The 23,479-nt window shown below is 42.3% G+C and overlaps 1 protein-coding gene across 4 annotated transcripts; it reads right to left on the bottom strand.

Annotated features, from left to right (window-relative positions):
• Positions 1-4,576: 4,576 nt before the first annotated feature.
• On the bottom strand, positions 4,577-20,703 carry CCNL1 (cyclin L1). Of its 4 annotated transcripts, XM_007067079.4 has the most exons (11): positions 19,950-20,661; positions 19,497-19,571; positions 19,108-19,217; positions 12,016-12,136; positions 11,523-11,587; positions 9,858-9,957; positions 9,617-9,721; positions 9,174-9,315; positions 6,469-6,580; positions 6,227-6,325; positions 4,577-5,366 (listed from the first exon to the last, which is right to left on the bottom strand). In XM_007067079.4, the coding sequence occupies exons 1-11, from the start codon at positions 20,208-20,210 to the stop codon at positions 5,018-5,020; spliced, it is 1,539 nt and encodes a 512-aa protein (XP_007067141.2). In that variant the 5' UTR covers positions 20,211-20,661; the 3' UTR covers positions 4,577-5,017. The 4 variants fall into 4 exon arrangements, 2 of the variants coding, with proteins under 2 accessions (XP_007067141.2, XP_037764280.1); XR_005226679.2 differs by lacking the exons at positions 4,577-5,366; positions 6,227-6,325; positions 6,469-6,580; positions 9,174-9,315 and adding an exon at positions 11,283-11,296 and having other exon boundaries at positions 9,688-9,721; positions 19,950-20,703; XR_006283614.1 differs by lacking the exons at positions 4,577-5,366; positions 6,227-6,325; positions 6,469-6,580; ... (1 more) ...; positions 9,617-9,721; positions 9,858-9,957 and adding an exon at positions 10,139-11,296 and having other exon boundaries at positions 11,436-11,587; positions 19,950-20,702.
• Positions 20,704-23,479: the final 2,776 nt, after the last annotated feature.

The following is a 23,479-nucleotide window of genomic DNA, read 5'->3' as shown; positions in this document are numbered from 1 at the left end:
TAGAAGTTGTTCCTCTTGGAATTGGAGCTAGAGGAGATCACATGTTGATTTCCCAAAAGTCTGGGTTATGCCCTTGAGCTCCCTCTGCTGAAGACATGATTGCTAAAGGCAGCTTTGGGGCTGAGCCATGCTGCTGTGAATCAGCTTAAGTGATTTTAAACCTAGGACAGCCCTGTACTCCCCTGATTTCTTTGGCACCAAGAACAGCATGGAGCGTAAGTCCCGATAGAGCCTGCCCTAGACGAGGATTGGTATCACCCCAAAGATTTGCCGGACCATAGCCTCCCTCTTGGACAGGCAGATTTGGAGGGGGTTGGGGGGGAAGAGGAGTCCTTTTGAATTTTGACAACCATTGGTGGCAGGGGTGGGGGTGGGCGTGGACAGGAGAGTCTTAATCATTTGTGCACATTGGTGGCAAAATAGGTGTGAAAAAAGGGGGGACAGCATGCACACACCCACCCCCAGAAATAGGCTGGTACTCATTGATTTCACTTGGGAGCATTCCTGGAGAATGAATCACCTCTAGAATTAATGGTCCTGGCTTTCCCCAACCTATGGTAGGGGAGAAAATAGATTCTCTAAGCATACATATTTGAAGCTCCAATACCCCACAAAGGCTACCTACAGAGGAAAAACAGCTTACAATCTCCTAACTAAATCATTAAGAAGCGAAAACATTTTTTGTCCTGTGCTTCAGATGCAGCTTTTTCTATTGGCTCCCCAACTCCCCCAAGTATAGGTTTCCTACCCAAAACCTGTCTTGCAGAAGCATCTGCTTCCATAGCCATAGATGCCTTCTTGAGCATTGAGTGAGGCATCTGGAACTAAAGCAGATGTTATGGAAATTTCTTTTTAAGTTGGATCCCAACCCCAGTCTGTTTTGGGAATGTGAGAGAGCAGGAACTCTGTGTAAGCAAGGACTGCTCCGGCGGTGGGGGGAAACAAGTGGCCTCTGCAGAGGCTCTAATCACTTCGTAGTCTCAGCAGAGAGCTCATTCGACCCATCTGTCAGGGAAAACTTGAGTATTTTTTTGTTTTGTTTTTTAAAGCACAAGTTTACCCAGCTACCTTTGCACCCTTAAACAAGATAGCCAGCATGAGAATGTAAGGGTCAGTTTTACAGATCACGGGAAAATATTTTTGAGTGTTTTCTATCTTAGACCTCCTCCTGATCTGTGTCCCCTTTTTGGCTGACTGCTGTGGGAAGATACCCATGAACAGCAAAGGCAAAAAGCTGTGCAGGGAAGAATCATTCCTGATGATCTTCTAGGATTTCTTTGCTTTTATGTCTTGTGACCCTTACACTGCTTAGAGAGGACTTCCAGGAGAGGGGGCCAAGGCCTTTGGAGTAAGGAGTCTGGAAAGGAAAGCTTATCCTTTTCCACCCAGTGGACTCTAAGATGGCTGCTGAGAAGTTAGGACAGGCACCTGTTCTAAAATGGCTGCCTGTGGTACACAAGCTCCCTACTCAAAAACGGGCACCAAGACCCCACTACAAAGCAAAGAGAGAGCAGAGACAGGAAACGGATTTTACCGTGCTGCCAGTTTTCAAGAGGCCTACAGCATTGCGTGGGTGTCCTGACCACTGCATGTCCATTGGCATGGGGTGGGGTGTCCAGCCAATCTGCTTAGCCCCCTCCTGCCCCCATCATGATGCTATGGAAGATGACTAGGGCCTAGGGTGACCAGACGGCAAGAGTGAAATATCAGGACACACTAGGTGAGCTGGGGTGGGGGGAAGGCGGCGGGAAGAAGAGAGAGAGGAAGGGGGAGAACCACAGGTGCACAGCCCCGACCAGAGCCATGAGAGGGGGCACACAGCCCTAGGAAGCTGTAATAGGGGTGTATGGCCCCTGCTGCAGCCCACACCACAAGCCACGGGGGAAGGACTTAAGGACTCCTGGCCCCAGCTCCAGCCCCCAGCAGAAGCCATGGCGCCAGGGGCCCAGGGCTCCAGCCCCCAGCAGAAGCCGCAGGACAGGGGCACAGGATCCTGGTTACAAAGTCAAACCCAGTTGCAGGGCAAGGGAGCGAAGGGTCCCAGTTCTAGCCCTGGCTCTAACCCCAGCTGCAGTCACAGTGGGGAGGCCCACAGTCCTGCCTTCAGCCCCAGCTTCAGCATTACACCTGAAAACAACCTGAAAACCCCAAATTGCCATTAGATAACAGATCACAGTCAGGTTTAATGGGACATTCCCAGTCGACTAATTTTCTATTTCACTACCAAATTTAAAATTTTACCTGAATATCAGGACAAATGGCGTCCCGATTGTACATCGAGCAGATGTACGCCGCCAGGTGCAATCCCTGCTTGCCAATGTGGATAAGTGAGCTGGGCAGCAGCTTAGCAGTGTGCAGCCCCGGCCCGCCATGGGTGGAATCAGCATGTGCAGAGGCAGGTGTCTCCTTTCCTTGGCTCTGCCATGAGCTAGGTGGACCAGTCTGCACACACTTTGCTGGGGGGAGCCCGAGCCACACTGCTGGCTCAGCCCAACGACGCTCACCTCAGGGACCTGCCGGCTGCTTCCCAGGAGCCACCCCAGGTAAGCACTGCTAGGACCCACCCCTGCACCCCCTACCTCCGCTTTCAGTTGAGGAGTTGAGCAGTGGGAAGGGCAGAGTCGGCCAGGGGCAATGGGGTAAACTGGGTCTGCCTGGCCCTGTGCTACCAGCATGTCCCTTCCTGTTGGGGGTGGGCCCATGCTGTGCCACAGCTCCCCTGCCCAGCACCCCCTGGATCCACTATGCCCTGCAACCCCTGAACCCACTATGCCCAGAGGCCCCCCCATTTCCACCACAAATGCACACTGCTGTGCACACCACGACCCCTGCCCAGTGTCCCCCTGCCCACAGCCCCACCACAGCTGCCCAGCACCACCCAACAGGCCCCCACTGCCTAGCACCCCAAAACACAAAAACCTCCCCTCCCACTGCCCAGCACCCTCACAGGCCAGCACCCCACATGCCTCCAGACACTCACTCCATCACACCCTGCCCCCTTCCCTGGCCGCACTCACCAGCCCTGCTGGGAGGTCTCTGGCTCCTAGGGTCGGAGCGGCGAGGGGGGTCTCCAGACTCTCCACATGCTGCGCCTGCCACAAGCGCGAGCTCTGGGGCTCCCACTGGCTGGGAAAAGTGCCAAAGGGAGCTGCTGGAGCCGTGGAGTCGGGCTTGCAGGTGGGAGCAGCCCGCAGAGCCCCCAACCCTAAGAGCCAGAGGGACCTACCGGGGTGAGGTGGAGTCCCAGTGGTGCTTACCTGGGGCGGCTCCCAGGAAGCATCCGGCAGGACCCTCTGGCTCCGAGGGTTAGGTCGGTGGGGAGCTCTCTGCCCACTGCCAGCAAGCCCCACCTCCGCAGCTCTGATTGGGCAGGAGGGAGCTGGTGCAGCACACAGAGACCCCCTCCACCTCTGTGCCTAGGGGCCGCCCGCACTGCAGGCTCCTGCCGCCGGGCAGGCACCAGGAGCTACCCCAGGAAGCGCCGCCAGCCCTGGGACTTTGGTACGCGCCGTGACTCATAGCGAGCAGTCCCTAATATCGCGACAAAGGGTGTCCCGACCGATGTGAAGTCCGGACACAGGACTCTCCCGCTAAAATCGGGACGTCTGGTCACCCTACTGGGGCCCTGGAGTTTTACCGTGTTGACCAGAGCTGCTGAGGTGGGATACTTGCTGATAAGGGCCCAGTCCACATTAGTGGCAGCAAAATGGGCCTGTTTCCTGGGCACTTTCTTCAGTGCCTTGTCTTACTGGGCTCCTCACTTAGCAGCAGCCACCACTGCACTCTCCTATGCCAGGGACATATATGCTGCTTGCTATCTAACTGCAGTAGCCCTGACCTGAGGTTGGGGGAGCAAAAGGAACACTTTTCCCCTTAGTACACTATGCCAAAGGGGAGTGAGCAGAACACAGAGATGCCCTTTTCTTTTTATGCTTTTTTCACCATTACCAGGGCTAATCTGAAGAGGAAGCATGGTCAAAGTCCCCACAATTGCCTGGAGCTCCATGGAGGTAAATCTGAACAGCCCTTAAGCACAAGAAGTAACCCTACACTAACAAAGTGGACAGCTAAGGGGAAATAAAAGAACCTGGGGGGGAATGACAAACACTGCTTGCTTTCCCTTTGGAGCCAGAGAAAATTCTGGAGGGGACTTTCTGTGGAAGGACTTATCTAGAGAGTTAGCTCAGCCAATCAAGACAGCTGACTGCCTCCTTTAGGAGGGACTAAAGAACCCAGCACTACTGAATAAATGGAGCCATTCCCCGAAATGAGAATGCACCATATCCACACAAATTATGTTTATACTTGAAACTAAAAATGTGGTCTCTAAAATTTGCAAGAACATGAACAGTTATTATTCATCTTTTAGTTGTAGTTTGAGTGTGACATGATTCTTAAAGATTAACTGTCCCAAACTCAAATTTTGAAATTCTAGAAGTTGGATTCCCTCTGCTCTCAAAAGGATTGTGAAAATGTCCTTTTCCTCCTCAGTGGAGGTGATAATTCAGTCTAACAAAGCAGTTTGCTTTGAATTAGCTTTGGTAATAATTAGAACAATTCAACTCAACAGAGCAGTAAAAAAAAACCAGCACTATATTTTATTTCTTGTAAAAATCTTTATACACATGCAGACTAAAACCAGTGTAAGAAAGTATCCACCATTGTTTAGACAAATAACTATACTTAAATATAAGCGTCTGCAATTGGCCTGTATAAAAATAAGGTACTTTTTTTTTTTTAAACAGAAATATGTTCTCCAGTTCTGATATTGATAAACAATACACAACTCTAATACATAGAATTTAACCTGATCATTATTTTCAATCGTTTGATACTGCTAAGGTATTATGTGCAAAAATTTAACATAGTTCTTCTAAAGAAAAATGTCCTACATGTTTTAGAAAATTAGCTGTTGAACTTTAAATAAATCAATTCCTAATCAGTTTCTTCTCCAATCTCACAGTCCATACACTGTATTATATACAAGTGTAACTAAAATCAGAAGCAGAACCAAAACTTAGCGTCTGTGTCTGCTATGTCCTGAACGACTGCTGCTATGGTGCTTGCCTTTATGAGATCTCTCAAAAGAGCGGGATCTTTCACGCCTGTCCCTGTGATGTCCCCGTTCATGCCTATGTTTCTTGGCAGCCTCGGAGTGATCCCTGGATTTACTCTGAGAACGCGAGCGAGATTTTTTCCTTTTGTGACCATGTCTATTTGCACTCTTCAACTCATCTCTGCTGTGCTTGGCTTTTAGGTGTGGAGATCCATGATTATGATGTCTGTGAGGACTGCCACTGTGACTGCGGGACCTGCTTCTTGACCTTGAGCTGTATGTTCCGGATAAACTCCTCCTATTATTGTAACTTACAAAAAAAATTAAAAATTAGGATGTTTACATCTTTTTACACTGTGAAAATAAAAAAACTTATACAACTACCTAGATTTTAAACAGAAAGTCTGTTTTTTTACGTGCTGTGGGCAGTGAAGTGTTAATAGTGACATGTCATATAAGTTTGATCACAGATCTGAGATCATTCACATCACTGAGTTATCATTTAAGGCTCTTTACAAACTCCAGCAGACACTGCATTGGTTAAAAACCACTGATATCAGGATTTTCTTTGCAACAATAGCTAAAGACTTGTACATGTGTTCAACTCCTAGCAGTTCCAAAGATAAATGGGTATCCATAGAACAAGATTTGGTCTCTAAAGCTATACATTTAAATGGCTAACATTTCCACACATTCCTTAATATGGATCTTACATACACTTCAGATATTTGGGGAGGAGGTTACATGCAAAATTTGGCTGCATAAGAGACTCAATTTCTTACAGCACTTTCAGTAAATACAACTATTCTCAAAGCTTTAAGGGAAAAGCTTAAGAAATTCTCATATTTAAAATGGAAAACTTGGGTGCAAGTGATGGTTTGCAAATATCGTAAGAGGACCTTACTCTCTGTCACAGGTGAGTTTTGGTATTATAGTTGATTTATCTTTAGACTGTATGAATATTCTTAAACCACGGATTTTCATCCACTACCACGTGCACTTCAGTACCTCCTGGATACCAGTACAATTGTGAGATACTGTACTTTAATGGAGAGATTTGCTGTTAGTAAACTATCTATTGTAAGACCATCTACTATATGGAATGGCATTTTAAGACACCTCTTAAAACAAGTAAGTCATTTAGCAATCAAAAAGTACTGTTTTACTTACTGTCTCCTAGGAGTATGAGATCTAGACCGTGACTTTGTTCTTGACCTTGATCTACTAGCACTTCTGCTGCTTCTACTTCTCTTGCTTTCTTTTCTCATGCTTAAATTTAAAAATAAAAAAATTAAAAAACCCTGAAAATTACACTTAACAAAACACATTTATTTTCACAAAACTAGATGGCGAAGTTTAACTTGAAAGTGCCTGACTTAAAATTGGCTGGCTTAAAAAGAGATTTTTCCTACCCATTGTAAGGACTCTCTGAAGCTAGTTGCCTTTCTTCTGGTTCTTTTTTAATAGTTTTAGCATTCACAGATACTGGTGTTTTCTCCTCAGTTTTCATTTCTCTTGGGGAAGCTAAGAATGAGAGCAAATAATTCAAGGTTAAGATGTTATCCACTAGCAGTAGAATTTGCCATCAAGGAACAGGATTTTTTGGTACATTTTATGCAAGTGCTAACTTTATATCAGTGCTAACTAGAAACTTTTAATGCTGACTGCTTCTCTTCCTTTCCATTTAGTAGCTGCTCCTGTAAGTGAAACTACTACATTAAAGACACCAGTAAAATCCTTTATTTAAGTAGTCTGTAAATCATACGATGAGGAGAATATGTTTCTAATATGTTTCTTTAAAGATGCATTTATCCTTTCGTCCAAGGCACATGTAATAGACACAAATTATGAAACAAGATGAAGTATGTCTCTCCATCAAGAGTAAATACCCTGCTCCCTTCACATATACTTCTTAGAACCCTGGGAAAATAGATGGCTCTTGCACCTTGTCCTGAAGTCAGAATTAGGCTGTTGGAACAAAATTTTGAGAACAGAAGCCAGTTCTAACTGGCCTCATTGAGAGCTGCAGACAAGGTGTTCTTGCTTATTTAAGATATGAAACTTACCTTACTACAGTAAAATCTGTGTTTGGCATGGGTTTAGTCAAAAATTCTGGTTAACTAAGACTTGTACTTACCAATGGAGGGAGAGAGTCTGGGTCCGGGAGGGGGCGCAGGCTCTGAGAGGGAGTTGGGGGGGAAGGGGGAGCAGCGCTCAGGGGGCAGGCTCTGGGAGGAAGTGTGGGAGGGGTTTTGGGGTGCTGAATCCGGGCAGCGCTCACCATAGGTGGCTCCCCACAATTGGCAACATGTCCCTGCTGCTCGTAGGCGGAGGCGTGACCAGGCAGCTCTGCATGCTGCCTCCGCCTGCAGGTGCCACCCCTGGCAGCTCCACTGGCCACGGTTCCTGGCCAATGGGAGCTGCGGAGCTGGCGCTCAGGGATGGGGCAGTGCACGGAGCCCCTGTGGCCATTCCTCCACCTAGGAGCAGCCAGGACATGTTGCCGCTTCCGGGGAGCCCCACAGAGCCAGGCAGGGAGCCTGCCAGTCCTGCGCCAACCATACTTTTAATTTGTATTTGGAGATATCAGAAATGTCGGGTTTCTAGAGTGTTCTGGTTAGTAAAGTGCTGGATAACACAGCTTCTACTGTACTAGCTTGAGCACGTAAGCTCATGGAACCAAACAAACAATCAGGTCATCTAACCAAGAGCAAAACATTTTGGGTCAGTGCTTCGGAGCTGGGCTCCGGCCCTGCTCCAGCTCCAGGCAAAAACCTGCAGCTCCACTGCTCCACAGTTGCTCCGTGTTCCAGCTCCGTTCCAAAGCCCTGTCTAGGGCTTCATTTCAAAACCAATGCCATGAATTGCACCACATACTGGATGTGATTTGAGAAGAAGGTTTAAATCTTATGCCTCAAATAGCCAACAGTAGAATTACCATTAAAAAATGAGTTGCTGGCTTGTTCTGAATGCCCTCAAATCCCAATTTCACTCAGCTAGCCATGAATAAAATTATCCCTTCACCCTCCCTTTAGGAGTCCATAAGGGAATTTTGCATGCACTACTTCAAAGAACTTTCAAAGTTCAACCATATTGCTAGTTCTCAAGGAATAGCTGTTACTTTGAAAGACAGAAACAAAACAATGATTTAGTTTCTGTACATTTGCTCCAGTTTTCAGATAATGTACTGTAATCATTTATTGTGTGTTTGTACATTGCCTAGTATAATCATGCTCGACCTAGCTTTGCCCTGTAAGTGCTACTGGAATTTAAATGTTAAAAATATCATTGAAAGACAGATCTATTGGCAAAAAGTTAAGACTTGTATGTTCTAAACTGACAGGATCCCTTTGAAGTTCTTTACTGCATAATTTTAATTATTGGCTAGTCTGTTAAACGTATAACTAAAGCTATGTTCTATGCACCTATTCTACATTATTATCAAGACAACACTGCTACTGGAACTTCCATTTCTAGATTTTGAATTGTTCACATTCACAGCTTTGAATTGCAGTGGTCCTACTGTACCTTGATGGATAAACACAAATTGAAAAAGATGTTTTAAAACACTTGTTAGAAATACCTAGCACAAGGAAAATAATGAGCAGGTACATCAGTTAAAAGATGAGTTGAGTTGTGTCACGTGACTAGATTTCAAATTAACAGCGTCACTTTAAATATTCCACTGCATTTCAGAAACACTGGCATATGAAAATCCCACTTACTCACACAAGCCATAATTACAAGCTTTCAATATTTATTGTGTACTTCCACAGTAAAGATACAGTGATGCATATGCTGAATGTGTATCATTAAGTGGCATTAACCAAGTAGTATTACAGAATGACCATCTAATCGGTATTGCAATTTTTCCTTCAATATCACATTATTGGAGGTTGCCAATAATGGGTATCAATGAAAATCCAGTAACCAAAAGTAATTAAAATGTTATCCTCTAGCTTTAACCATATGAGAAGTTTAGATAACTTCACAACTCTCAGTGGAGAATGAGAAATTTTACATCTCATTCCTTCTACCGCATCAAGGTATAGAATCACAAGGGATTCATCATATATAGACATCTTCCTACAGCACTGTTCCTTGCATTGTAACTTACATGGTTTGGAAGCAGGAGAAAAGCCACCCAGTGTTGAGAGAGCTGGAGTACCATCTGGGTTTAATCCTTTTGCTTTAAGTTTAGCTTCCTGTAATGCCATTTTTCTCTTTTCTACTTCTTTATCCAGCAATTCATAATTAGGCTGTTTAAGAGAGGAATATACACGGTCAAGATTTTGGACCAAGATTACTCTAGTCAATATACCACACCTCTTATGGTATCTGACACCCATACATTAAACATGACCAACATCTGTCATACGTCATTCGCTCTTTCATGCTCTTCCTCAAGGAGGGAATGGTGACTATAGGGGAGCTTTTGTCTGGTAGATTTTTAATTGTGCATGTTATATATGTGTTCAAACTCCATCACCCCCCCCACCCACCACTTAGCAATGCTGGCTTTACCTTCATTTAAGTTAGTCAATTCTAAAAACAAGTTACCTTTTTCCTAGTATAAAGCTTCAGAGTGGTTATACATATCTCCTGAATCTCATCTTCTGTGGTGCCAAAGAGTAGAAACCAATGAGGACGGGTAGGCAGGGGAATCTAAAAAAAAAGACAGAATTAAGCCTTAATATCTAAAGATCAAAGAAATCTGACCTTTAGTATCATTACAGATGTTTTCCAGGAACAAAAACAAATATACCAATTCCAAGCGATTTAACAACACAGATATGCTTACCTGAAGAGCTCTAGCAGCAAGATAAATACAAGCACATGCTATTGTCTCTGGTTGAAAACGAACGAATACATTAGTTCGAAGACTGTCATTCATGTAATTCCTAAAAAAAAGTTAATTACAAGTTTGTCTCATGTTCACTTATCACCTTCAGTTTAAAGAAACAAAACTGGAGACTCAATCTACTTTATTATTTTTTCTTTAACTTACATATGCTTATTGCTTTTTTTAGACTGTAGTACTACCACTGTAGTTTTAAAGGGGTTAACATTTTGAATTTGTTGCTTCACTTTTGTAACATCAAAATATGCACCATTGTCATTGCTCTGAAGTCCCAATGCAAGAACTACTTCTCACTTAGAAACAGAACTCTGAATGTCACCAAATGAGGGATTTTTGCAAATGTTATGGTTAAAATTGATTTTTTTCCCCCAAATACTTTAGGATATTCTATGAAGTGTCCATCAAGCTAAACTTTACAAATCTATAAAGTCCAAAGAATAGTTTGTCCAGTTATATGATGGGCCAAGCATGTTTTTCTATAGGTGTTTACTGTCACTTAAACAATGAAAGCCCTCTACCCAAGAGGTAAATCCTTTTTTGTCTGAAACTCAATTGTGTAAGAACTGCTGTACTTTTATATCCACTACCATTATGAGGTAGCTAAAGATATGACCAATAAAGTCTTAAATTTTACACATAATACACCAGTTCTGTTTCAACTTTATTTATTCTATTTTGGAAGCAGATAACCATCTGCTTATTTTTAACTTTATTCAACACAAGGTTAAATGGTTGACACAGGGCAAGCAACTAACTACATCTTTCAATAATCATTGGGACTGGTTACTACAAATTGCATAGTTAACTTCACCAAATTATAGTACTTTTCCTCTACCAAGCTAGTATTGCCAAGTATTGTTATGCCAATAATGACTTTTGAACTTCAGGGACATCTCTACAAATTTATAAACACGTGAATTACAGAAGTTAACAGCACAACCAATCACCAGTGACTTATATAAAATGGTGCCCAACGTTCAATTTCTAAATACTATGATAAGAAAGTATGAGCATGCTGTATTCGCTTTAAGTAACTTTGTAATCCAAATTTAATTAAGTCAACTGAATCCATATTGGTTGAAAGTAGTCAATCCAAAATGTGTCCATGGGTCCTTTAGATACACTAAAGTACAGTAGGTAGGCAACAAATATACATTTAGAAACATGTTGAACAGTTACTTCTAGAAGCAAATATACAAATCCTTTTGACACCCGGACAGAACTAGAAGATGCTGCAAGATGGATATGGACCACTTCAGTGAATCTCGGGATGAGAGCTTGCACTGGATTGACTGGAGAGAAGGGCAGCCAATCAGGCCATCCCCAGGTGAGCTGTGGTGCAGAGGGCAGAGTTCTATGACTTACCATCATGGACTACCCTTTAATTAAAGAGTAGAAAAAAGAACAAAGTTAAATTGAGTTCTCCATTAAAGTAAGTTAATCAAACCATGAAAATAGTAAGCAGAAACAAGCATTAAATGCATTGTGAAATATGTATATTTTAATCTAGTAACTTACAGCTCAATGCTTTGCATATGGGACATCAAGCTTGTTATTTCTGCTACTATTTTCCTGGCTAGGAAAAATGGAAAAGAATAAACTTACCAGGCTGTCTGAACGAGGGTTTGATTACGTTCACATTCTAAGACTTGTAAATACATAACAATGATCTGAGGGATAAGAGAAAAAAACTCAACTTTAACACAGGAGGAAAAGTGATAGATGCATGTTTTTAAACAAACAATTTTCTTATATTTTTACATGGTCGTGTTCTACTTCAATCCCACAGCAAAGGCTGAAAACCCATACACATCTAGTTCTTGTTGTCCATTGAAACATATCCCCAATTTTACAACTTTTACATATGACTGTCACCTCTGCCATAGTGTAGGCAAGTGACTTCTACCAAGACAAACAGCAAGCTATTAATCAGCCAAATGTTTCAGCTGTGTGGACAATTAACTTCAGTTACCTACAGAAAAGTGTGGGAGAGAGACCCCAAGTCAATTCCAAACCTGCATTTCTTCTATTACAGCTCACAAAGATGCTGTCAAGGCAGCTCAATACTTGCAAGTATGTATTTCGTTTGACAACTCACCTTATGTGGATGCTTGACATGAACACAAAATCCCAACTCCTTCAGTACCCTCCTTTCAGCTTTGATTACTTGATTTTTGGTGTTTATGTAGTTCTGATCAAGTATCAAGGGGCTTGGAGTCCTATAGTTTGTAAGAAATAAAATCAAAACTGTTTTGCATATCCAGAATAGTTGCATCTCTGTTTTCCCTTCCAACCAACTAATGGCAACAGAAACCTGTTTTAAACTCCTGCAAGCAAGTTTAAGCATTAATCTTGTGCTGTCCAAGTTTAAACTAGTTTAGTTTCAACCTGTAATTCCTGTAGCTGAGCTCTGATTGTAGCTAAACTAAGACGGCCATCTTGCTAACATTACTCCTGTGTTACTGATTGTGCAAACTGCCTTCCAGTATCAAAACTAAAATAATGTGATTTACAATTTATAATGCAAATTTCAAACACCTACAGTACCAACATTTGAAAGTGATCAATGATAATAATCTGAATACACTAATCATTTCCTCTAGCAAAAAGCTTGTTTAACTATCTAAGTGCTGTATCAGCTAATACTAAGTTTAATTTAAGCAAGTTCATGTTTTATTGTATTGGAACTGCCTATGCATAGGATGAAAGGAAAATGTCCATATCAAAATTTGAAAGAAAGCAAGTGTGCCAAGATCAGATTTAAAGGGAGTAAACAGAATTTCCAAGGGAGTTTCAAGAGACCACCAGAGACCTCTGAGCAAAGAGGACTCCCAAAATTAAACACTGTGGAGCATCTTATTGCTCAAAACAGGACACCAAAAAAAGGAACAACCCACCTGAATACTGAGCTATTAGAAAAACTAATGGGTGCAGTTCAGTACATCAAACGTTTGCAAGGTAAGAACTCTTCACACAGAAAGATACACAAACCCTGGTATGTCATACAATTTCCAATCTCTCCACTCACAGTCCTCCAATATACTGTATTCAGGTAATTAAAAATGTAAAGTCTTTAAACAAAAAAACCCCACCACACAGGCACCAATTACTGCACAGTAGAGCACCCAAGCAACATATCCTATTTTGTGTATTTCTCCCTTTGTCTAGGTTTTTTGCTCCCTAACTCATTTTCTTCTACAATTTTTCTTTATACTGTTGATTTAGCTTACAAGGTCTTAGAGCAGGGGCCTGTGTTATATGCCTGTAATGTGCATAGCATATTTTGGGTGCTATACAAGTCAAAGGATAACAGTTTATCCCCTCAGTAAATAATTATACTGCAAAAGAGTTAATCAAATTGCATCATCTAATTTATCTCCAGCATTCCCAGCAAAACCTTTCTACAATATTATGATCTGACTGCAAAGATGCAATATATACCAATACAGAAAGACTGCAGATGCAACTCAGCATAATAAATATAACGTAACATGTGATTCTTATAACACCTCTTTCAGAGATCACGCATATTTGGCAAGACACTCACTTCTTCCAGCTGGACCACTGAGGGAAGCAATTCATGGTCTAGTTCCCCCCTGCTGGCAGGATGGGACCAAATATATGGCAAGATCAATTTTGGAATGCCATTGACATTTGGATTAACTGTATGACCTGGAAGCACACTGAATTACTAATTCCATGACAGCTCAAAATTTGTCATTAAACTGCATTCTACTGATATAGATAACTACAAGAATCTCAAAGAACGTCTATTCAAGAACTACTGTATCCTTCAAACTGACAGTCTACTTTGCAATAAGACATTACATTGTTTAAAGACAAGCAGGGTTAGTTTATTTTTTGTCTAAGTCCAGACTCCAGAGAAAATAAAAAAGTGTGTGTACGCACACTCTAAATAGTAAATTAATAATAAGTAAAGATTTTGGGGTCCATTCAAAAGTCTGGATTTGGCCCACAGTCCACATATTGACTACCCCTGCTGCACTAAAGCATATTCACCCATGTTTTAAGCAAGAATAACTCATTTATGAACTACTGTTATACTGAAGTCAAATGTTTGTTTTTTTAAAGTGAAGCTGAATCAGTAGTATCTCAATTCTGTATAGTTGTCACATGTTTAAGATAATCATCATCATGTATGTAAAGTAAAAAGCAGCAAGTTACCAAGTCTGAAAACAAACTCATCTGAATCTTCTATAGGGATAGAAATACCTGGGGACGAGTGATTATGCTATCATCTTATTAAATCTGTTTCCCACAGACAAGTAAATATTTGACAATGACTCGCATAATAAGGACAGACTACATGCAGTTTATTCCACTTCAGATACTGCAAAGATTACAACCCAGTTATCAAAATATCGCCTCTTATTTTTAGGAGGGGATCATTGCTAAAGGAGAAATTTTTGAAGAACTATTAGGTCATCAGGGATTCAATACTTTTAGGGTCTCCTGATGAGTTTTAAGATACACTGAGACTGATCTTAAATGCTTAGGGTGGGATTTTAGATAAACTGCTTAGGTTAGTTAGAAAGGTAGGCTTATTCTGAAGCCTAGTTAGAGCATTTCAGAGACAGTAATAGACTCAAACAAAATATAATATATCCAAGTTAACAACCAAAATATTAGCAAAGCCACTATGTTTCAAGGCAAAAACCTGTTGTTTAGCTGCACCTGCTCAACTCCTCTTCTTATTAGTAGTATGCTATTTTGTGATAAGGGACAGAGAAACATCTCACTCAACATATAGTCCACAAAAAAGTCAAGACCCAGTCTGAACATTTTTATAGGCCTACTATACACATTTGTGACAGCAGTTCATAAACAATGGTTATCTCCTATCTTCCATTAATATAGGCTTTGCAAAGATGAATTGTCAAACTACATAAGAAACTCGAGCATATAATGAAGACCTACAATGCTATCCAGACCTATTACCACCAGAAAGATCAGAAAGTAGTTATAAAGTACTCCATATTTGTATTCTGATTGTCCGTGGTGCTGAGTACTTATAGCACCTACTTGAGCAGTAGGCCCTCAGCACCAAAATGACAGGGAAGGGATGATAATCAAGCCATTAAAAGATGTCTGCTTTACTCAGTTGCTCAGACATGCACCATGCTCATCAAGGACATCAGTTTTATGGTACTACAATCCAAACAAAGAGTCCAGAGAAAGAACTTATGTTCATAGCATCTAGACGAAGAAATGGAAAACTTATGAGGTGCAATTTAGGATTTATCTACTTTTTCACAAATATGATTCTGCATAAAAGGCAGTCAACTGTGCCCTACCGGTGGCAGAAATTAAGAATAATTAGGAATTTACACCATTCATTAAAATGGCACGTTCGTTCTAAAACTTCCTAATTTGCACCTATCTCCTGGTAAGAGGAAAGAAAAAAAGTTGCCACTGCTTCTGCCTGCAAATGTCCTCAGTTATAAGGATTTTCATTTTGCGCAACACTCTGAATAGCCATTTTGTTGCTGGTCTGAAGGGGCGGGAAGGGGAGAAGATCAAGCGCTGCAAGGACAATTGAGATGCCTACCCTCCCTACACCTCAGAAGTGCTCCCCAAATCAGCTTTCGGATTCTCTCCCTGAACATTGCACCCAACAGTCTACCTTGTAATATCATCATTACAGTTAAAGTGCCAAGTTTCACTATGAAATAAATATGTACACAGAACATGGAGCTAGTGGCCATAACCTAGATAGCCTAACATTAAAGGTTAGTCATAAAACAAACTATGACTAGTGAATCAGGCCATAAAACGAGGACGTTTTGTAATACTAATAATTAAATGAACTGTCAAAAGTGCAGTCTTTTCTATCTTCTACCACTCCTAATTGGAATCACCACCTCTTTGATACTGACCTTAGAACATTTTTTCTCTTTCCATTAGAAAGCAGATGGATAAGAGAAGCAGAGGATGAAAGAAAAACTCTACCTTTCTACCATTTGTAAACATTAAAAATACCTCACGCCACAGATGTGATCCACTCAGACACTCATTGCCACTGAAAGAGCCTGAAATGTCACATTATTTAATATGACAAAAGAAGAAATGAGAGTTCAATTTTGTGTGATATTCTAACTGAAACACTGCAGGAGTCAAGATTTGCATATATTACAAGCCAATGTCATGAAGTTATTTCACTGATGATGTGAAAATAAGAGCAGCTTCCTAAAAGCTTCCCTTAAATCAGTTCATAAGACTATAAAACTGATGTCAGAGAAAAAGTGGGTGCTAATAATATAATATAGTTAGCAAAAACCCAGGGCTATAACCCACATCAACTGCAACTTATGTTCTACATGCTAAACATGGCTCAACATATGCAGTCAAGTATGTTTTCAGATATTTCAAAAGAACAAGTTCTTAGCATGCTGATATGAAAAACAGGCTTTCAATTTAATACCACAGAGACTTATTCATGCACACAAAAATTTTATGTACAATACTCCATGGCATATTGTCATAGTGAGAATACAACAGAAGCATTTATTTGTCAAAAAACTACTTTTAGCCCTGTGCCTACTACCTAGAAGTTGACCAAAGGCTTTGTATGAGCCTCTGGGCTTGAGAATTCAGACATCTGAACCCCAATCATGCGAACACATGAACAGGAGGGGTAGTTAAAAAAATCTTCCAGCATACGCACAGTCTTGTGCTTAGTCAGGGCCTTTTTTGTATTCTTGAACAAGGTTTATATGTCAAATCTGAATCTTAAGCAGCAAAAGTTGGAACTAGGAACCAGTAAGTGTCTAAAAGATATAAAGAATGAATATTTAATACTTCAATATGCTTTTAGAAATCAGAGTTTTAGTACTTTACGGATAAAGTTAACAGAAATTAGACTAAGACAATATGAAAACTAAGTGTAACATAACTAGAACTAGATCAATTCTTCTTGTGTCACGATGTCAGTGAAAATTCTAAATAGAGCCTAAGTGTTAGCTCCAAATAAAAAAAAACAAAACAGTAAACTAATATACTAAAAACCTGGACAGCAAAGAAAAAAGCTTATAACAAGATACAGGAGTTCTTCCAAATGGTTCACCAGCGGCCAACCTGTTAGTCCCCCGATTCCAGTGACCTATTCTCAGAGCACTGGCTTCTCCTTGGGGATTTTCGATACTTCACTCACTGTTGCCATGACGACAGCTTCATCTCTATGTACCACTCCACATCACCCAGGCTTTGGTAAATGTAGCTGGTCGCTGTATAGTCGGTTGCAAGGGAAAAAAGAGCTGAAGTTAATAACGTGTACAGTTTACGTATTAGTAAGCTTGTAAAAAGTACAGAAAAATGTTTATATCCAGCTTGTTTTAGAAAAGCAAGCCTGAGTGTCACACTTAGACATTAAGATTAATTTCATGCAGATTCATTTCTCAGAATCTTAAGGCAATGATACCCATTTTGCTACAAGTGAATTAACAAATGGGTCAAGAAGTGATCTTTGTCTCTTTGGGCATGATGCATTGTAGACACCACTTAACATATGTAATTGATAATCTGAATTGGAACAGGCTGTCTGGAAAAAAAAATTTATAAGTAAATTTGTTTCTCTGATCCTTCCAATACTATATAAAGAAGTTAACTCATTCTTATTCTTATAGCACAGAAAAGCATTTTACATCCCCAATTAACCTTTAGTCTCTGGTTCAAAGCTGAGACATTAAGAAGTAAACCAGTTTTAGTAATCAAATAAGAAGCTTCCTTTGTCGTAATTATGGTAAATAGTAATCTTCAACAGATTCCATGGAATCCAAACTCTGTAAATTTACAGAATTCTCCCAGTACCAACAAGAAATCATTAGTTCCTCATTTTAAAAAACTAGGTTCCATTCAAATCAGACACGGATAGTCCATTTTTCTATTACTAAAACGGACTTTAAAGAGGTGAGAATGTGGCAATAAAAGAAGAAGGTTTAACATAAACCGGCTATATTTGTGCACTGCAAGTACTGAATATGTAGAACAAATTCACCATAAATACAACTCATTTCCCTAAAATTTTTCTACTCCATTTCTTCAAAAAATTTTTTTTTAAATTCCCCTTTCACCTGGCAAGACAGAATACAGAAAAAAATAGTTCTATTTTTAACTAGTAGAAAAGAAAGTCCCTCAGAGCTTTAATTTACTGTATTCTGTATCTTTCAACGTAGTCAATACAACTAGGTACGTTTACTAGAGACAAGATGGATGAGATAACTGAAATGACTTCATTAACATCTACAGAAAGTCTGCATTACTGTTTAAAAGCCAGGTTTAAACACTGCCTTGTTGTGAAATATTTATTGGGCATTACTCCCCTTCAAACACATTCCTTGCACCTTCTTTAACCTAGTAACGTAACCTTGCTTTACACTTAAAAAGCCAAAAATTAAGCACTCAACTGAAAACGGTTCTACAAACTAAAAGCAGAATCACCACAGAAGCACATACAGATCAGCTAAATGAATATAAGGTTCAATTTTACAGATTTGAAAGTTCTCACTGTACCATTAAAGTACCACTCTCAGGTTCTACAACCACAGGTGCACTCAACTTCCAAGATTCAATCCTACATTCCTTGCTGATGTGTCATTAAAGCTCCATACGCTGTAGATCAAATCATACTTTCCCCTGTCACTTTATTATACTGCTTTCTCACCACAAATACTGTTATATTTATATACTTCAGTCTATTTTACTGTTTATGGTAGCCAAATATACAGAATATTCTAACAAGATACATCACTAAGCTATAATACAAAATTATTTAATTTGCACAAAGAACTTATAGCAAAGTACACCTACACTAAAGAGTATAAAAATCAAAAAGAATACCAAACAGTCCGCCAGCTAACCAAACTTATACCTAAAACTTCCTTTCAGAAACGCAAAGACCCCCAATTCAATTAGGGACAGACTTTACATTGGAACAAATACTCAGCCTTGCACCTATATGAACCATGCCTTCAGAGCAATATATTTCTGCTTTTGCCAAAGTCACATTGATAGAAACCAGCTGAAGAAACGTATGTGTATGTAACAGCCAAGGATCACACCCTTCTCAATTTTAGGGTGTCGGATTTAGCCTGGAAGATCAAACTGGTTTGATAAATCTGGCATATATTACAGTGATAGTGGGTGGATATACTGAAAATGGAGCTAGTCTTACCTTTTTGCTCTTAACTGGCGCAAATGATGAAAGACATTTATCACATCTCTTATACGACGAGGTGCTTCTTCAATTTTGGAAGCGAGATTGATGCAGGCCATAGCAACAATCTGAAAAGAAGCCCATTTCCGTAAGACGGAGATTTGTACGTCCCACTGGACACGTTACACAATCAGATGGAGAAACCACCCCCTAAAAGCTGAAAAACGCAGCTTTACCGACACTTCCCTAAGGAAGTGCAGGGAGGGTCCGGGGCAGGGCTAGTGCCCTCCCGCAGTTCCCATGCAGATCGGAGCAAGGAGCCCCACAAAGCTGGAACTAGGCGAAAGCCTCAAGCAGCTCGCGCCCCACCCCAAGCCCAGCGAGTCCGCCGGCCGGCCGCAACTCACCTCGAAATTGTGTTTGACGAAGGACTTGGAGTAGAAGAAGCGGTGGAACAGCACTTGCCCCGTCGCCATCGCCACCTGCGAACACAACCCCCCGGCGCGGGGGAGATGAGCCGGCTCAGTCAGCGGCACGGGGCGGGAGCGGAGCCGGCTCAGCCACCTCCCCAGGAGAGCCGGCTCCGGCACTAGGCCGCCGCCATTTTGTGTCAAGCACCCGGCTGCGCCCTCGCTCTCCCCCTCCCCCACTCCGCCCTCCACACACACGCGCCCTCCCTGCAGCGCCTCCTCGCCACAATGGCGGCGCCACCCCTCGCCCTGCGGCCCAAGCCGCGCGGTGACCTTCCGAGGACAGGGCCTCCTCACAACCCGAGCCCCGGCCTAAGGCCAACGGGGCGCGCGGGGCCGCCTCCCGCCGCCCAGCCCCGCAGGAGGGGGCGCTCCAGGCCCAGCGCTTACCTGCGGCAGGCGGAGGAGGATCCCGGCGGCCTGGATGAGCTCGCAGCCCAAGATGCGCAGGTCGGTCTCGCTGTGCAGGTCCAGGCCGTCCTGCATGGAGGGGGTGGGCGAGAGCCGCTCCTCGGGGATGAGCGAGTGGTCGATGGTGAGTGACACCTCCGAGTACAGCCGGTCCCCAATGAGGATGCCGGGGGCCGCTGGGGCCGGAGGAGGCGCGGCGGGAGCAGCAGCCGGAGAAGCGTGAGTCGCAGCAGAGGCCATGATCGCTGAGCACAGAACCTACCGCACCCGGAGCCGGCCACGCAGAGAACAACCCGGCTTCCAGTGACGCAGCACACAGCGGCACCTCCGCGCGGTGCGCACTAGAAAAAAAAGAGTCCCGCTTCGCTTGCGCAACTGGGCCGCACGTACCGCCTCAGCGCCGTGGTGACGTGCTCCTGAACGTATTCAGGCCTTCGTGCCCACGGTGGGCGGGGCTACGCTACGGACCCCTTTCGCTGCTGGCCTGGGAGAAGCGAGCTAAGAATACGAACGCGGGGCCCCGAACCAGAGAACAGCGCTGGAAGCCAGGACTCCGGGGTCCATGCCCAGCTCGGCCACAGACCCAGCGCCCCGGAGGAGGGGAGGATGCGTGCCTCAGTCCCCTCATTCTGTAAAACAGCTGTAATCACACACCCCCTTTGTCAAGGGCTTTGGGACCATCAGACGGAAGGTGCTAATACATTAAAGGAAAGGAGGACTTGTGGCACCTTAGAGACGAACAAATTTATTTGAGCATAAGCTTTTGTGAGCTACAGCTCACTTCATCGGATGCATTCAGTGGCAAATACAATGGGGAGATTTATATAGCAAGAGTACATGAAATAATGGGTGTTACCATACACACTGTAACCAGCGTGATCACTTAAGGTGATCTATTACCAGTGGGATGGGGGGGGGGAACCTTTTGTAGCGATAATCAAGGCGGGCCATTTTGACAAGAACTTCTGAGGAACGGGGGGGGGGGCAGGGCGGGATAAACGTGGGGAAATAGTTTTACTTTGTGTAATGACCCATCCACTCCCAGTCTGTATTCAAGCCTAAGTTAATTGTTTCAGTTTGCAAATTAATTCCAATTCAGCAGTCTCTCCTTGGAGTCTGTTTTTGAAGTTTTTTTGTTGAAGTATTGCCACTTTTAGGTCTGTAATCAAGTGACCAGAGAGACTGAAGTGTTCTCCAACTGGTTTTTGAATGTTACAATTCTTGGACAAGCCCAACAAAGAAAATAACAGAACGCCACTAGCCATCACCTTCAGCCCCCAACTAAAACCTCTCCAACGCATCATCAAGGATCTACAACCTATCCTGAAGGATGACCCGTCACTCTCACAGATCTTGGGAGAAAGGCCAGTCCTTGCTTACAGACAGCCCCCCAACCTGAAGCAAATACTCACCAGCAACCACACAACAGAACCACTAACCAAGGAACCTATTCTTGCAACAAAGCCCTTTGCCAACTGTGTCCACATATCTATTCAGGGGATACCATCATAGGGCCTAATCACATCAGCCACAATATCAGAGGCTCGTTCACCTGCACATCTACCAATGTGATATATGCCATCATGTGCCAGCAATGCCCCTCTGCCATGTACATTGGTCAAACTGGACAGTCTCTACATAAAAGAATAAATGGACACAAATCAGACGTCAAGAATTATAACATTCAAAAACCAGTTGGAGAACACTTCAATCTCTCTGGTCACTCGATTACAGACCTAAAAGTGGCATTACTTCAACAAAAAAACTTCAAAAACAGACTCCAACCAGAGACTGCTAAATTGGAATTAATTTGCAAACTGGATACAATTAACTTAGGCTTGAATACAGACTGGGAGTGGATGGGTCATTACACAAAGTAAAACTATTTCCCCATGTTTATCTCCCCCCGCCCTCCCACCTCTCACTGTTCCTCAGACGTTCTTGTCAACTGCTGGAAATGGCCCGCCTTGATTATCACTACAAAAGGGTTCCCCCCCACTCCACCCCCGCTCTCCGGCTGGTAATAGCTCATCTTAAGTGATCACTCTGGTTGCAGTATGTCTGGTAACACACATTGTTTCATGTTCTTTATGTATATAAATCTCCCCACTGTATTTTCCACTGAATGCATCCGATGAAGTGAGCTGTAGCTCACGAAAGCTTATGCTCAAATAAATTTGTTAGTCTCTAAGGTGCCACAAGTACTCCTTTTCTTTTTGCGAATAGAGACTAACACGGCTGCTACTCTGAAACCTATACATTAAATGTGGTACCTTGTAATGTGGGATAAGCAGCAACCCGTTCATACCTGCTCAGTCATTTGGGAACAAACGGGGGGCACAGGCAGAGCTGGGATGCTGTAGTAATGATGCTACGCACCTACTGGTAAAGCCTGGAGGAGGTTTACAGTCCAGCACCCTTGGTAAAAATAATACATTAGGAATCGAGAAGGTCAGAACCAGACTCATGCTTCATATGTGCCGTAATTTCCTACAAAATGCTGCCGCATAATTTGTGTGATCTCTGTTCCAAACCTATTTATTTGTAATGGTTCTAGAAAAATATTATTGGGTGAAACTGATATTTTGAAATAATGGTCCTTCCTTTACATTCAGGAGGCCCCAACTTTTACGATAAGACCAAGCCTCGTCCAAATGATAGTGCCATCATAATAAGCACAGACAATATATTAAAATTAGGATTCTGTCAGTATTTTAATTACAGCCTTTTTGTAGGGAGGGAGTAGGGGAAAAATAAAATTAGCTCATGTATGAATTAAAACAATCCTCTCTAAAATCCACTGTTTGAAAAATAATATGTATATAGCTATTTTTTATTAATAAAAATACCAACTTTACCAAATTTGCTAAACGCTGTATAAGTACTGAGCTCTGAATCATAGATTCAGAATTTATTAAGATGCTTACCCTAGGGCTTGTGGATTTTTATGTCATCTTCTCATCTTTGTGGGGAAACGTCTCCTCTCTCTCTCTTCCCCAGTATTCCAGTTCCTCAAAATAGCCATAACAAATCCCCATAAATCATAAACACAGAAGAGTCTTGAGGACTGGCCAGGATGAACAACAGTATAGATGATATTTATCCTGTTCCTCTCTGTCTGATACAGGGTTGATCTCAGAACTGGAGAAGAATTATGGTCCTCTTGGCAGTCTTCATTGAGTTATTTAAGTCTTATCCTATTCACTAATATCCAAACAATAAATACTTAACTATAATCCACAGCAGTGTTTTATTGCAGAGTCTCCTATCCAAATTCATTCCTTTTGTGTTGTCAGCATTTCTATATTTATTTTAACCTCTCTAATTTAGATTTATTGGACAAAACTCATCCTAGTGAAATCTGTGGAGTTACAGCAGGGGTGAATTTGACCTCATCGCACTACCATTCCCGTTTTTCATTTTTGTGTAAGGGCTTTTGAGGGGCAGCCCATGTATTTGACAGCTCTTGCAAATTAGCAGAGGGGGCTGAACCTCACTGAGTGTTGTGT

The sequence above is a fragment of the Chelonia mydas genome, chromosome 9 (assembly GCF_015237465.2).
Source record: "Chelonia mydas isolate rCheMyd1 chromosome 9, rCheMyd1.pri.v2, whole genome shotgun sequence".
In the NCBI taxonomy this organism is placed as follows: domain Eukaryota; kingdom Metazoa; phylum Chordata; order Testudines; family Cheloniidae; genus Chelonia; species Chelonia mydas.
The sequence above is the reverse complement of the archived record's forward strand: the minus strand, read 5'-3'. Positions and strand labels throughout refer to the sequence as shown.

Excerpts from the sequence above, each read along its gene's own strand:
- CCNL1 (XM_007067079.4), bottom strand. The coding sequence starts at position 20,210 with ATGGCCTCTGCTGCGACTCACGCTTCTCCGGCTGCTGCTCCCGCCGCG. Across the intron at positions 12,137-19,107 it reads CGCCAGTTAAGAGCAAAAAG|GACTCCAAGCCCCTTGATAC; the intron begins GTAAGACTAGCT and ends TACAAACTATAG. Across the intron at positions 11,588-12,015 it reads ATGTCAAGCATCCACATAAG|ATCATTGTTATGTATTTACA; the intron begins GTGAGTTGTCAA and ends CTTATCCCTCAG.